The sequence below is a fragment of the Chelonia mydas genome, chromosome 3 (genome assembly GCF_015237465.2).
Source record: "Chelonia mydas isolate rCheMyd1 chromosome 3, rCheMyd1.pri.v2, whole genome shotgun sequence".
Lineage (NCBI taxonomy): Eukaryota > Metazoa > Chordata > Testudines > Cheloniidae > Chelonia > Chelonia mydas.
Window position 1 is genome coordinate 40,515,387 of NC_057851.1, and position 16,816 is coordinate 40,532,202.

At 39.1% G+C, this 16,816-nt stretch overlaps 1 protein-coding gene across 1 annotated transcript in view; it reads right to left on the reverse strand.

Moving 5' to 3' along the window:
* CSMD1 (CUB and Sushi multiple domains 1) overlaps positions 1 to 16,816 on the reverse strand; it is a 1,979,019-nt gene that overhangs the window by 184,688 nt on the left and 1,777,515 nt on the right. Inside the window, exons 44-46 of the mRNA XM_037894193.2 lie at positions 13,701 to 13,846; positions 12,236 to 12,316; positions 11,750 to 11,863 (exon numbers count right to left, since the gene is read on the reverse strand). Coding sequence (XP_037750121.1) covers positions 11,750 to 11,863; positions 12,236 to 12,316; positions 13,701 to 13,846 — 341 coding nt within the window. The remainder of the gene's footprint in view (positions 1 to 11,749; positions 11,864 to 12,235; positions 12,317 to 13,700; positions 13,847 to 16,816) is intronic.

Below are 16,816 nucleotides of genomic sequence, written 5' to 3' on the forward strand. Positions count from 1 at the left end.
GAGGGTTTCAGCACTGGTAACAAATGGGACACACAAAGAATGCATGCTACAGAAAATATGGGACTAATTAGTTAACAGAATTACACTGGAAACCAGACAAAAATAAAACAAATACTGCTAAAATCTCTCCTCAAAAAAAGTTTTTGTCTGTTTTGTTGAATACTGACATGCTAATTGAGATAACTAAGGGGATAATCCTGCACCAGTGACAAAACTTTATTGACTTCAGTGGTGCAGGACCAAGCTCTAAAGGAGAAGGAAAATATTACAAAGAGAGAGGAAAAAACCATAAGCACAAGCATATATATTAATAAAATATTAAGGCTGCATGAAGTACAGTTATCAATGATCAAAAATGTCATTCAAAGCTAAACCAACTTTTCACAGGATCACTCCAAAATGTCAAACTCAGCATGGGTGGTTTCATTGCCAAAATTCAACTTTAGACTCTGAGTTACATCAGCACAGAAGCTGTTCAGAAAACATCATACGACTTGTTTTTTTTTTTTTTTTTTTTCATAACAGAAAAAGTGTATTTCTTTTGTTTTCCTCTTATTCCCAAGTGGCTGAACCATTTTTACTCAAACTGTCCAAATAAAATTAATCTTCAAGATGAAGTCAGGCCTTGAAAGTCCTGGAAAATTTCAGTCATATAAATGAAAGTTCCAGATCATTTTGAACAGCTCAGCAGTTATCTGCCAAACATCAGTTCCTTCAACTCCATTCTTGAAATCCATCTCTAAAAGTAATCCTTTCTTCTCATCATCAATAATTCTAATGTTCTCCATTTCCTGTACTGCTGCTCTCTATTTAGCTTAACATAATTTATAACTCAATCTATGAAGACAGCTGATGGAAAATGAAAGCTGAGTAGCTGAAATCAGTGGGAGACCAAAAAAATTTCAAATGGTTTTCTGATGAGCTGAAGACCATGTACAGCCCACATTCTAACGGTATCAGCCGTATTTGGAATGAAGATGAGTCGCTGCTGCTGACCAAACATGGACAAATTCTGAAAAGATGGCCTGAACACTTTAATAAAAATTCTGAACTGCCTGACCACAATATCAGCATCAGTGCTTGATGATCTTGAACAATTTCCAATTTGAGACCAACTCTCAATTCCACTGAACATATCTGAAGTATGGAAAGCTGTCAAGCAAATATCAAATGGCAAAGCAGTGGGTCCAGATTGTATTCCCTGCAGGGATCTTCAGATATGAGGGCCATGAACAGGAAGCTCACTGACCTTTACTGAAAGTTTTGGGAAAAGGAGGCTGTGCCACGGGAACTTAAAGTTGTCGACATTATTCACCTCTACAAAAGGGAAGGCAAGTACACGTCCTGTGATAAACATAGTGGCTTCTCGCTCCTTGCTACAGCAGGAAAGATACTCGAGCAAGTCGTGCTAAACTGGCTAATTGATCAATTTGCAGAGAAGATACTGCCTGAAAGCCAGTGTACTGGGAATGGTACTTCAGATATAATCTTTGCACTTTGGCAAATTCAGGAAAAATGTTATGAGAAGAATCAAGATCTATATGTAGTTTTTGTTGATCTTATTAAGACCTTTGATTCTATAAATTGAAATGGCAGTCCGCCACAAGTCTGGTTCCTATGAAATGTTTGTCAACATTATTAAATCTTTTCAGGCAGGAATGCAGTTCGTGTCCCTGACCATGGCTGCTTATCAAAACTCTTTGTTACCAGTAGAACAAGGCTGCATTCTTGTGCTAACTTTATTTAGCATCGTGTTTGCAACAGTTCTAACAGGTGCATTCAGAGACATTGATTATGGCATTCACATGCAATACCGTATAGATAGAGATGTCCTTAATTTGCATTATCTGCATGCAAAGACAGCAGTTTTGAAGACAATTGTTCATGAATTACTGTTCGCTGATGATTGTCCTTTATTGGCCCATATCCTCAAGGATATTCCGTTTCTCACTGACTGCCTTTTGCGCATGCAGCAACTTGTTTTTTTTCCCTAACAATCAGACTAAAGATAGAAGTCATGGTCCAGTCTCAACCAGAAAGTACTGCAACTTCTCCATTTCTGTCCACTGACAAGATGCCACTCAAGGTCATTGAAAAATGTTGCTACCTTGGCTGTGTCGTTTCACAAGGTTCAATGAATGATGATGATATTACAAAGCACATTGGTGCAACCAGTGATGCTTTGGAAAACTTCAGCATGGTCTCTGAAATGAACAGGGCGTCAGGCTGCAAACAAAAATTGATATTTACCACACCATCATCATCACCACCCTCCTCTAGGGCTGCTATACATGGACTACTTATCAATTCTACATAAAATACTAGGACCAATTCCATCTATGATGTCTACTGCAGATTGTTAGGACACAGATATTCAGGCATGTCTGTAAAGGCCTATACTCAAAGAATTTAGGTGTATTCTTATCACTTAGCTAGTTATAGAGATATAAAAGAAAGAATCAAAATCACTGTCTGCCAGTGTAAGCGCCTTCTCTTACTGTGACAGTCTGGGGCCCTGTGCTTAGGCTAAGATCTTTGGCTAAGCAGCAGAGGCAGCCATAAGCTGGGAAGCGACCGGTCACATCCTCACATTCCAACCTAGTCACATTGAAATAAGGTGCTATTGGGCTGTTAGGAATACACTCCTGTCCTGATAATGCCTATCACCTCCAGAGAAAGGGAAGTGCCTGGAAGATGTAAAAGGAAACTTAGTTTGATAGCATCCTGTCTGGCAAGAACTCACTTATCAATAGCTGGGATGTGAAATCCTCATTTCTTTGTTGTTCTATCACTGTAGTCTCCATTTCCCTATTGTTTGTCTGTATAATCTCTGTCTGGTTCTGTGATTGTTTCTGTCTGCTGTATAATTAATTTTGCTGGGTATAAACTAATTAAGGTGGTGGGATATAATTGGTTACATAATCATGTTACAATATGTTAGGATTGGTTAGTTAAATTTCAGTAAAATGATTGGTTAAGGTATAGCTAAGCAGAACTCAAGTTTTACTATATAGTCCGCAGTCAATCAGGAAGTGGGGGGGAAATGGGAACAGGGAATGGGGGTGGGGAAATTGGAATCATGTTTAGCTAAGGGCAGGAATGGCAACAGGGACAAAGGTAAGGCTCTGTGGTGTCAGAGCTGGGAAGGGGGACACTAAGGAAGGAAACTGGAATCATGCTTGCTGGAAGTTCACCCCAATAAACATAGAATTGTTTGCACCTTCGGACTTCGGGTATTGTTGCTCTCTGTTCATGCGAGAAGGACCAGGGAAGTAAGTGGGTGAAGGAATAAGGCCCCTAACACAGATAATGGGAATTAAATGGCAAGATTTCTTTCCAATCACTGACGTCCTTGAGTGCTGCAACATCACAGGTACTGAAGCTTTTATAGTGATAATGCAGCTGAGATGGTATGATCATGTGGTCTGTTTGTCTGACAATAGAATATTGAAGGCTGTCTTTCATAGAGAATTACAGATCAGAACCCACTTTAGGGGCAGACCAAGAAAACATTACAAAGACACTCTTGCGGCCAACCATCAATCTCGCAATGTTGACAAGAACACCTTGGAGCTCTTAGCCCATGATAAGATCTGATGGCAGCAGCTCTGCCACTTCAGACTGAAAGATTTCAAGACTTCATGGACTGCTACAATCAAAAAGAGATGTGTGAGGCATAAAGGTAAAAGCAGCACACATTCATCTACAACTGTCTTCACCTGTGGAACTTGTGGATGGGACTGCAGGTCTGATACTGGACTTTGGTTTCATCTCAGGACCCTCAATGAATGATTGTAGCTCATCCATCAAACACAATGGGAGAATCCATCATCAACAGTTTATTTATTTTACGAAAGAGGGGTGATATGATCACAGTTTATAAGTACCTACATAGGGAACACAAATTTGATAATGGATTCTTCAGTCTAGCAGACAAAGGCACAACAAGATCCCATGACTGGAAGTTGAACCTAGACAAATTCAGATTGAAAATAAGATACTATTTTTAACTGAGGGTAATAAGCCATTGCAACAATTTACCAAGGGTTGTGCAGGATTCTCATCTCTGGCAATTTTTAAATCAAGATTGGACTTTTGTCTAAAAGATATGCTCTACTTAAGCAAAGTTTCTATTCAGGGAAGGTCTATGGCTTGTATTATAGAGGTCAGACAGATGATCACAATGGTCCCTTCTGACCTGAACACCTAAGAACACCTTGTCTTGCATTTGTCTCACCTGTCTTATTTGGATGTCAAGTTCTTCAGAGTGAAGGAACATGTTTTAGTTGTGTCTGTAAATATCATCTATATTTATTGTGCTATACAAATATTTTTAACAAGAAAAAAGAAAATGGAAAACACATTAGTCTTGGTTTATAATCCACAGTAATTTAGAATTATTTCAATTTGAACATTTGTATAAAATGAATTGTAATAGTGTAGGCTTGCACATTATTTAATTAATTACAGTGTCACATATTTTCACTTAATTTTCTCCCCTTTTTCTCTTTTCTTACTTCAAGTTCTTTTCTTAATACCATTGCCAAGACCAATTCCCACCTATAGTACAAAAGTGCTGAAATCACTGCAGGCTTCACTACATCTGAGCAGAATGTTTCTCCAGTAGCAATCGCAAGTTTAAAAAATGCACAATAGCTCCAAGAAAGAATAGCCTAAACCTTTCTCCTCAGAGATGCATCCACTTTGGCTCATGCTAAAAGTCCAATTTACAACAGAATGTTTTGGTTGTCCGAATCATCATGCCTACTACACATAATTTAATTATTACAACATATTTTACATAAAAATAAAACCAATAACCATGTTTACTATTGACTAAATGTATAAGAGTTCATAAGTAAAACAGTCAAGAACTGAAATGAACAATTGTGGGTAACTTTTAAAACCAATATACCTGAATTGCATTGAACAACACTACAGAGAAAGGAATGACATCACCAAATCTATTCACACTTCAGGGGAAAGCTGTCAACTACAGAGTGGGTGAGATTCATCTACAACATCTCAAAGGACTTCAAAGAAACAGCAAGAATTGCTGGGCTCAGAGAGAGCCAATAGCTCCCACAACATCTGCAAGAATTGTAGAAAGCCAGCTACTCTCTTGTTTTGTTACAGATGACTAACCATTATCAGAAGCTCCTCAAATCTCTATAGTTTTTATATGAATCTTCCAGTTTCTTTTTCAGATGCTTGTTTTTCTTGAAATGGCCAAGAGTTAAGTTGTTGCTATTACTGTAAACTCCAAACAAAAGCTGGATTTTTGGTGCAATTACTGCTTGCTGACTGTCAAAAACATTTAATACCTCAGGACAAATCTAGCACTGACTAAACAACACAATTAAAGTATAAGTGAGAACAGAATTTTGGTTCATAGGGCTTTCTTATTGTAAGCAGAGTCAGGATGAGCTCTACCCTGACATCTGGTGGCGAGTCATGGTGGGTTGTGGAAAAGAACTTCAGGGGCTGATCTCATTTGCATAGGCACACCCACCCCACCTAGATGGTCACTTTGGCTGCAGTAGGAGCCCCAGTTTCTCTGTTATTGGGGCAGGAATCAACTGTTATTATACTGATTGTGTGACTCAAGGACAGTGGAACTGTACTTGGCCTTTTGTTATGATGGAGGGACTCACCATCAACTAAGCAGCACTCGCTAGGCAAGGGTCATGGGTTCCAAAACTCAGTGAATGGAGAGAGGCTGGGGATAGGTATTAATACTTGGTGGTATAGGCCCCCAGGTGAGAGCCTTACATGCTAATTGCACTTTCTGCTCTCTCCACTGTGGAATATCAGAGCTAATTTTGATTCTATTAGGAGTCTAGTTACAGGCTGCTGAGCTGAATTCACTTTGGGCCAATGGTGCACCAGCAGTGAGGCTCCCCTACTATAAGCTGAAATCACAAAAGAGGTAAACTTACTAAGAGCTGAAATCACTGAGTGTTGTGTTAAGTAGTGGGGGAGCCTGAAGATATAGTGTGGAGCAGCTCGCGGGATGGCTAGCAGAGCAGTTTGTGGGATGCCTGGAGCAGCTCATGGGGGCAGCTGGCAGAGTAGAGCGATTTGTGGGACGGCTGGTGGAGCGGAGGGGAGCCCCATGGAGAGGTGGGGCAATCGACTCTGGACCATGTAAGGTGCCCCTTAACCCCCCCCCCATCTCCACCCAGGTTGGGAGGTAAAACTCTGCAGATAAACTTTCAAACTCTGGGGCTGCGCTGACTAGGGACAGAGACTTTGGGGTTGTTGGACTTTTGGGTTGTTGGACTCAAGCACCAAAGGGAAAGGACATGCCCCAATTTGCTTGGGGTGTTTTTTTTGCTCATGGGTTGTGTTATGAATCCTGTTGGTGGTATTTCCCCAACATCATGCCACATTGTTTCTCTTTGTTATTAAAAGGCTTTTGCTACACTCAAACTCTGTGCTTGTGAGAGGGGAAGTATTGTCTCTTGGAGGCGCCCAGCGGGGGTGGTATATATTTGTCCCAGGTCACTGGGTGGGGGCTTGAGCTGGTGTTACATTGTGCTATTGGAATGGAACCACTAGATACTGAACCTGGCCCTTGTAGTGGCCAACTCTGACAGGCAGAAGGATTACATTATTATTTTAAAAAGGAGGAAAGGAAAAAAAGCAGCCTTATGAGGTGCTAATGAAATTCACATGTGAACAGTTCATCCTGTTCTAAAAACAACTGCCATTGATTGAAATGTGTAGGTGCTTTCATTATGTACTTCCTGGTTCACTGGTTTGTGTGTTTATACGTACGGAAAATACTGGGGTCAGACACTCTGGTCAGCTAAAGCCACTGTGAGCCATATAAGCAACACAAAGTGAAGAGAGAAAGCAGAAGGAGAGTTTGCTTTCTGCCTTGGGCTCTGATTAAAGTAAATTATTGAGGCAGAGTTCTTCCTACAAACTGGGCATTGTTGTCAAGCTGAGATTCCCAGAAGAAGGGATTGCCCTGCATGCTGTTTGCCCATCTCATTTCAGGATTGGTGTTTATGTGACAATAAAGCAATTTAATACTTAGAATACATGAAGACTCCAAGCCACTGATTTCTTCTCTACTGGGATGCTGACCTGCAAGGCCCTGGATGTCTGTTTCCACTTGGCAGAGGGGCAACATTACTGTCAGAACGGGATACTTGTGCCAAAGGAATAACAATATACAAATAAAAAATTCCTTTGTTCTGAAAAAGTTTCCTAAGACCATAGGAATGACCATATTAGGTCAGACCAATGGTCCACCTACCCCGGTATCCTGTCTTCCAACGGTGGCCAATGCCAGAAGCTTCAGAGGGAATGAATAGAACAGGGCAATAATCAAGTGATCCACCCCTGTTGTTCACTCCTAGCTTCTGGCAATTAGAGGCTTAGGAACATCCAGAGCATGGGGTTCCATCTCTGACCATCTTGGCTAACAGCCATTGATGGATCTATCCTTCATAAACTTCTCTAATTCTTTTTTTAACACAGTTATACTTTTGGTCTTCACAATATCCCCTGGCAATGAGTTCCACAAATTGACTGTGCATTGTGTGAAGAAATACTTCCTTTTGTTTGTTTTAAACCTCTGGTCTATTAATTCCATTGATTGCCCCCTGGTTCTTGTTTTTTGTGAAGATGTAAATAAAACTTCCTAATTCACTTTCTCCACACTATTCTTGATTTTATACACCTCTTTCATATCCCCCCCGTAGTCATCTCTTTTTGAAGCTGAACAATCACAGTCTTTTAATCTCTCCTCATATGGAAGCTGTTCCATACCCTTAATCATTTTTGTTTCCCTTCTCTGTACCTTTTCCATTAAAAGGTATCAGTCAACAATTGTAAGTAGGAAAGCAATATTCCTTATGTACTGTACTAGTTATGCAGAATACAATGCTTAACGCTGATTAGAGAAACACTAATGAATTTGTAATGTGGATATGCATAAGAAGCCAGGTAAGTGAGACCAAAACTGGAGATATACCAGACCGGAAATGGAAGGAATGAGACTGAAGAACCAGAGGCAGCAACAACCATCATGGAATACAGGAGAACTTCCTGGTACTCCAGAATTTGATAACTTGTCCCGTTACCCATTCTGTCTTAGCTGTTTATCATCTGACATAAATATATGTTCAGATGCTATAAGTGGCAATCATTTTGCCTGACATTTTATAAATAAAGGTGAAAGTTGATTAAGCCCAAATTAGGTGCATATATGACTCATTTCCCCACCTTATATTCCCAATAATACATATACATACATATTATAGGGGAACTGATAGCACCTCCAATTATTAAGATTGTCTGACACTTACCATTAAAAGACCCTGTTGTCAGTTTTTTTACAACTTTGCCGAACTTTAACTGTTCAGGCTGAAATGTTATATGCTGGATATCTACCTCAGGCTGATTTTAATAAATAAATAAATAAAATAAAACATTCAGCCAAAACAATCCAGCCATTTCTGAGAATAAGTCTAAGGAAAAAATGCATTGTTTTTCTCAAGATAAACATTCTGGAAACCTTTTTCTTGAAGTGCTCTAGCACCCCTATGCTTTGGAGAAGGGATTTGAAATTTGGTAGAGGGGTAGCCTGTATGTCAGAGATTTGCCTTTTGTTGTCCCTCTATCAATCCACATAAATTTAGACAACCTATAAACCTTTGAAAAAAATCACAGTTCACACATGCTCAATAGAGACTTGCTAGACAGCTAAAATCTCTGATGAGTCCATTTGCGCTGAGCAGGACTTTATCTACAACTGCAGCTCTGGGCTGCTGAGGACTGTGCCAAGGCCAGGTCCAGACACAAGAACTGAGAGCAAGGATCTGTCTCTCCTGTGCTCTCATTGACCCCCTGCTGGGCCCAGACAGCATGGAGGAGGAAGCTATTTGATTCAAATGCGGAGGGGAAGAGAAGAGTAGATTAATCTAAGGTGCCTGGGGGAAGGAAATGAGACTGGAGTCTGGGGACTAGAGGAGGGGGAACTGGGCATTGCAGGGGTAGAACAGGCACTGTCTGGACAAAGACTGGGACAGGGAGCCAGCAATGTGGGAGACTGGGAAAAGGAAAAAGGAAAGGGATGGGGAGGGAGGCTGAGGTTGAATGAGTAGGCTAGGGAGGAGGACTGCGAGCCCTTGAGGATGGGTAGCATGGTCAGGAGGGTGTGTGACTGGAGTCCAATGGAGATGTTAAATTTGGACAAGAAGACTGGACAAGGGCGCTACTGGGAATTTATGGGCAGGAGAATGAGGCCAGGAGGGGATCAAACAGACTGGGAGCCAGAAGACACTGGGATGGGGAGTCCAGAAAGGGAGACTAGGCATGTCTAGGCAAGGAGACTGGGATGGGAAGCCTAAGAAGTGGCGACTGGGATTGTCTAAGTGAGAAGAATGGGACTGGGAGGATGACTGGGATGGAGAAGAGACAGGACTGGCAAACAGACACATGGGAAAGGATAAGGCAGAAGGGATCAAGGGTTTGTTTGTTTTTGGGGGTGGGAGGGCTGTGCCCATCAAAGCACACTACCCTCCAGAATCTGGAATAGACAGAACCCAAGATTCCTGAATCTCACATGTCCTCTGCTGCCAGCAAATATCTGTGCATCCACTAGCAAAGTGTGTCTCATCCCTATTTAGTGCTGGTCCACGCAGAGTGCCAATTCATTACTGCTGTCGGTTATACCCTTAGCTCAAGTTGCAGAGGTCTGTGTGGTGGATATAAAGGTTCTAACAAAATGCTGATGACCCAATTGGCCATCAGTATGATGTCACATGATGAAATTCAATGGGTTTTAGAACAGGAGTATTTGTGGCACCTTAGAGACTAACAAATTTATTTGAGCATAAGCTTTCGTGGGCTATAGCCCACTTCATCGGATACATAGAATGGAACATATATTAAGAAGATATATATACAGAGAACATGAAAAGGTGGAGGTTGCCATACCAAGGGTATTCAAGCTTTCCTTTTTAAAAAAAGAAAAAAAAAAGAAAGAAAACTCAAGATATTACTTTGGCAACTTTAATTCTGGCATTTCCTAACTTCTGAATGCTTGATTTTGCCACCATAATAATGTTTTTTTAACAGAGTTTGTGTGCATGAGTGCATACACACTAACACACGCGCGCACACCAGTATCTAATGTGATCCTGAATCCATTGATATAAATGTTAAAACTCAACACACAACATTTTTATTTACATAACATTCTGCAGTGAATACCATTAAAAAGTAACCAAATGCAGTACTGCAGTATTGAGTTTGGTATTATCTTTTCTATATTTAGAATACATTTAGGTGGGTACTGGAAAAACAAAAGTCCATGATTATTAGTGGCAGATTGGCCAGGCTCATAGAGGGCCTCGGAGAGAATGGCTTCTTCTCTGCAAGCAGTGGACATCATCCCTACAAGTGTAGAGGTCTTAGCCCTACATGCTACTTTCTTTACAGGAGGACCAAAGAAACTGGGACAAGTTAATGTTTATCATGTTAAGGTTATTAATACAGTCATAGTCAGATGTCTTTAGCAATTACATGCTACTCAGCAATCATTTTGTGCAAACTGGGGTAGCATTCAGTAATATATACAGTACAAAAAGTATTAATCTTATATCACAATGAGTGCTTAGTTTTCAGTGATGTCCACTGTAAATAATATATACTTTGAAATTATGGAGGGCTGCCAGTCCCTCCCCAGAAAAAGTTACAACTAATTTCTTGTGAAAAGTTTGATTTTTGACTGCTCTCCAATCTCCCTCAAACTGAAGTTATCTTCAAATTTCAGGAACAGCTTCTCTTTTATGATAGACCCTCATTTCATAAGTTTGCTGGACATCAAAGAAGGAATTGTACAATTATGATTTTGATTTTTCTTAGCCCTTTTTGTTTCAACAGTTTTGTGATTGTTTTTTGCCATCAAATATATAAAAAACCCCAAACACAAACTTAACACCCCCCCACACCCCAAATGTCTGGAAAACTTTGCTTACAGGATTGTCATCATAAATATGTAAGTTGTTGCTTGTCAGGTTTTAAAGATATTTTCACTTGTTTTTGTATGAATATACAAAAATAGATGGTACACATACCTATACTTTTTTCGTATATAATTAATGTACGTTCTTAAATCCTGAAATTTTAAACACATTAAACTTTCATATGTAATGTGAATAATCAAAAGATTTTCAGTGTTTCCTTGTCAATGCTTAAATTTACCACAAATATTTTTAAAGCACATTTTAAAAATGTTACAATATCACATGGTATGAAATACCACGGTGAAAACACAGGTGAACCTTTTATTGGTTGTCCTGCAAATGTTTAAATTAGGCACAAGTGCTTAAACCTTCACAAGACAACAAAGAAATATTTTCCCTCTGGGGTGCAATACACATCAGGTCATGTTAACACATTTATACTTTATGTTTCAATAATAACACTTGATAAGTATAGCCACTTATAAAACAAGGAAGTAACGGGAGCTCAACACCTTTGAAAATAAGGCCATTTTTATTTAGATTCCTAAACATTGATTTAGGTGTATAATCAGACCTCAGGTTTCCTCGACTATGCTGAACTATCCGTTGAGGAAATACCTGGAAACATTTATATTAAACAGAGATGGAAACCAGAGGAAATTAAAGTGTTCCAAATTCTTGCTGACATTTTCATTTAGGATAAAGGAAAACTAAACAGAATGCTCAATGAATCTGATGTACAGCCTACACAAAAACAGACTTACCTTCACAAAATGGGGGTGAGCCCACAAACTGCAACTTTGCATTCAGCTTGCAGGTCAACATGTCATTTCCAACCAGGGTGAAACCAGGATGACACTTGTATTTGGCAAAGTCTCCTGAAAAGAGTCAATGACAGGCTCTTTTTAATTACTCCTCAGGATGATCTGTATTATCTTTTACAGTTTGAAATATGTGATATTTCCCTTTAAAATACATTATACAGTAACTGTATAAAATAATGTAGAAATGTAAAAGGAGAAGAAAACTGGAAATATGAATCTCATAATATCTGTCAGGAAGAGGAAGGAAGGAATAAAGGGAAGATTTCCATATTGTATTATATTTTCAGGCATTGGGGATACCTTAGAAATGTATTCAGGAGGAGAATGAGATGTAGTAATGATTTAATTAAATTTTAAGTGAAAGTTGCATAATGGCCAAGTGTGCTAGCATGAGTTTTATGAGAAAATGAGATACAAATGTCTCACCTATTTCAAAATCATCATCTTCTGTAAGTAAGTCAGCCTGTGGAACTGCTGGTGGAGGCTGGCATTTCTTTAGTTGATAAGCTACAAAACAAAATTTAAATACTATTAAATATTAGATTAATAAAATTTATTATAATGGAAGTTAACACCTTCATCCTACAATTGACTGTGCAAGAGCAGCTGTGTGCCCACATGGAGTCACATTGAAACCCATGCACAGTCAAAATTGCAAGATCTGGGTCTAAATTTTCACAACTAAACAAATCAGTTAAAACATGATGGTTACCCATCTCATGATTTTGCATAATATTTCTAAAACAATATGAAAAATGTCGGTTAGCAACACAAAAATATGCATCTCACACACATTAGTCAGTTCAGTTCATCTCTGGTTTAAAATAACTGAGAGAAACCAGGGATGAATTTGACTCAATATATATTTTACTTAGCAAAAACAAACAAAAAAGCCAGATGACTACTAATGAAATGCTTCCAATAAGTTATTAAAAAACAAATGTGAAATAGTTACCATTTCTTTCTAAACTAGTTTCTATCAGCTCTTCAAATTTGTTGAGGATATACAATTTCAGGAAACATGACCTACTGGCTATAGTGTTTACTGCTCTGAACAGTCCCATTGGGAAAATAAGCACTACAATTACTATCATGTTTGTAGCTTTGGGTACTTAGTTTGTCTTTACCTGTACTGAAAATTTAGGGCTTGATTTTCTCTCTGATAGCCTAACAGGATAATCCTGGCTAATATCTCCAAAAAAAAGATGTCAGCTAGGGATAGGAATGCACATATTACACACATTAATCTCTCTCCTTCTGTGGAAATCAGGCTCAGTTAAGAACAAAGCTACTCCCTATATCCTCTGAATCCCTCCCCCACCTGTCAAGTTACAAAAGTTAAAAAAACAAACAAATAAATCATAATGGGAATCAATCCTCAGGCCCCTCTAATTGTGGCAGATGTGTGAGTTACTGCACCTCTGTAGGCACTGTGCAAGGAGAAAGGTGGATTGAGAACCATGAATACAGGAAGGGGAAAGCATGCATACTCTCATCCCTGAATATCTTTGTGTGCCCTGAGAGTAGAGTTAGTGTTCAAACACCCCATTACACTATTCCTCATAACTATGTGTGACCAGAGATGGTACAGAACCTAGTTACACACGAATAAGTGCACTCTTGCATAAAAGATGGGACAGAATTTTGCCAGAAAATATGAAAAACAAAATAGTTCAACATTTAATATTTAGAGTTCAGTTTGTCCAAAAATATCACACTCAGACCTAAAGAATTCAAAAAATGTGCATGAAAATCTGTACTACTACATTAAAATAGCAGGCCAATTAAACATGATTAATTTATTTGCTCAGTACGGACATCATGGTTAGGAATATTCATAAAATCCACAAACTGATCTGCAAAACTATATGTTCCTAGGAAGCTGACTGACCATGGAAATTGAGGACAAAGAACCCTCCAGTTGAGAAGTCACTGTGAAATTTGAGAAGCACTTGATTGGTCGAGCTGTAAGCTGTTTCAAGAGCTGTGTTCCCACTGAAAACACCCAGCTGAGGTGAATTTTGGTCAGGACCATCCCTAGGGACCAAAGGAAAGAAAGTAGTCTTAGTAAAAACCTATATAATTAAAATTTAAATTAACAATCTATTTTCTTTTGACAGCAGACTAAATCTTTGAGAAAGCAAGTTAATCCTAACTACTGTGGTTGAGGTAGTTTCAATTTATATTCAGTCTATGAAGGCAATGTTGAATATTTTTTCTAACATCAAAGCCTGACCCTTTGAGAGAAGGTTGGGAAAAATGCATGCAGTAGTCACTTTAATTTTTGCATAGGTAAGATATCTACAGGCTACCTTTAGAATCCTGGGTTTTCTACACCTCTCTTCCATTCTTTTCCCTTCCTATGTTTCACACATAAATCTGTTGTACCTCAAAAAATAAACAATTTTACATATCTGGAGAACTCTTGAAATCACATGATACCTTTATTGCCTACATGTCAAATCCTGCAAGCCTTTTTTATGCCAGTAGTCCCAGTACAATCAAGGGAGTAAGGGTTTGCAGGATGACACTTTTGTTCATGATTGCCATTCATTCCCAACTGCTGTACAAATGTGCTAAGAAATCAAATAAGAGTTCTGCATCACACAACAGCAGGACAGACACCAAATATATATATAAAGTAAAGTATGTATATGTAAAGTACACATCACAAAAGCTTCTTGATTCAGCTTGGGTTCAGCAGGTGTATCCTACAGAGGACCCACCAAAGAAGTGTTCTAGAGGTTGGAAAGTGAAAACAGTGTTTTAATTGTTCTGACTTTTTAGCTGAAATGTTTTTACATAATGATACTCAAAATGAAAGCAGCTTAATATTATACAAGTGTTATACAGGTTACACCTGCTGAACCCAAGCTGAATCAAGAAGCTTTTGTGATGTGTATTATACATATATATATATATACATACACACACACACACATATAATATTAAGCTACTTTCATTTTGAGTATCATTATGTAAAAACATTTCAGCCAAAAAGTCAGAACAATGAAAACACTGTTTTCATTTTCCAACCTCTAGAACACTTCTTTGGTGGGTTCTCTGTAGGTTACACCTGCTGAACCCAAGCTGAATCAAGAAGCTTTTGTGATGTGTACTTTACAACATTATACTCCAGAAATCATTTAGCTTCTGCCCTTTCACTGTCTTTAGATTAGAAGGATATTTGCTCACTTCAGTCTATGATGAGTTCAGTCCAACTTCTCACAAATAAGAAGCCAGTGTATTAATTCAGGTCTTGTTTATCCTAAACCTATCAAGTTAACCTCCTGATCACAGACAAATATATTATATATATAAAACCAGAGTATCCATGAACTATGTTTTAAAGAGTGCATAAGATATTATGTATACAATTGTCATTTGTCAAGTGTGTTTAATGCATTTATCACTATTCGTTCCAGTACCTGCTTGGAAATTGACCACATCCTAACATAAATACATGGTGCCACTAATGACAACTATAAATAAATAAAATTAAAATAAAACCAACCGCTGTTACTTACCTTCTTGCAACAGATTTCAGAGTAGCAGCCCTGTTAGTCTGTATCCGTAAAAAGAAAAGGAGTACTTGTGGCACCTTAGAGACTAACAAATTTATTAGAGCATAAGCTTTCATGAGCTATAGCTCACTTCATTGGATGCATACAGTGGAAAATATAGTGGGGAGATTTTTGTTTATTTCCCCTCCTACTGTTCTTGTAAGGTGCTGGAAATGGCCCACCTTGATTATCACTACAAAAGGTGTCCCCTCCCCCCCCCCCCCCGCTCTCCTGCTGAAAATAGCTCACCTTTCCTGGTCATTCTTGTTACAGTCTGTATGGTAACACCCATTGTTTCATGTTCTCTGTGTATATAAAATCTCCCCACTGTATTTTCCACTGTATGCATCCGATGAAGTGAGCTGTAGTTCACGAAAGCTTATGCTCTAATAAATTTGTTAGTCTCTAAGGTGCCACAAGTACTCCTTTTCTTCTTGTAACAGTGGTTCTTTGAGGTGTGTTGGATATGTCCATCAGACTGTAGGCATGTGTGCGCCTCATGGAGCAGTGCCAGATAATTTTGCCTAGCAGTACCTATGGGGTGACCCCGCATATCTCCAAGCTACTTGTGCTGCAAGTGAGGATATAAAGGATAGAGATTCTCCATCCCTCCTCCAGTTTCTTCGCACTGGAACCTAATGGTAGACTCTCATGTGCTGGGGAAGGAGGGTGCACTGTGTAATGAACATATGCAAAACATCTTGAAGAATACAGTTATGAGAAGATAAGTAACCATTTTTTCTTCTTTGAGTGCTTGCATATGTCATTACACTGTCGATGACTCCCAAGCTGTTACCCCAGAAGATGAGATTTGGAGTCTCCTCTGAAGAGGAACAGTTCAACCACCTTGCCTTGAAGCAGCAGACAGTGAATAATGGCTGCTGGAAATACGGATTGAGGACCATGTCACTGCTTGTCAGATGTCTACAACTGGGATATGTGCCAGAAATGCAGTCGAATTTGTGCTCTTCGTGAACGTGCCATGAGTCTATTACTCCCTTAGGAGTAAAAGCCATTGTGATGCACCGGGTGATCCACCTGGGGAGTCTGAGTTGTTATTGGATGACCTCTCATATATACTGCTTCGGATATAAAAAGCTAGGAAGAGACCTGGAAGGGCTTTGTTTTATCCAAGTAAAAAGCCAACGTGCGATAAACATCGAGGGTGTGGAGTCTCCTCTCATCTCTGTGTGCATGTGGCTTTGGGAAAAAAAACTAGCAGGTAAATAGACTGGTTCATGTGGAAGTCAGAGACCACCTTAGAGAGGAACTTAATGTGCAGTCTAAGCTAGTCTTTGCCCTTGTAGAAAGCTGTGTATGGTGGATATGTGACCAACACATTTAGTTCATCTATCCTCCTGAGAAAAGTGCTGACCATTAAAAATGCTGCCTTTGCTGATAGGCACAGAAAATAACATGATACCAAGGGCTTAAAAGGAGGGTC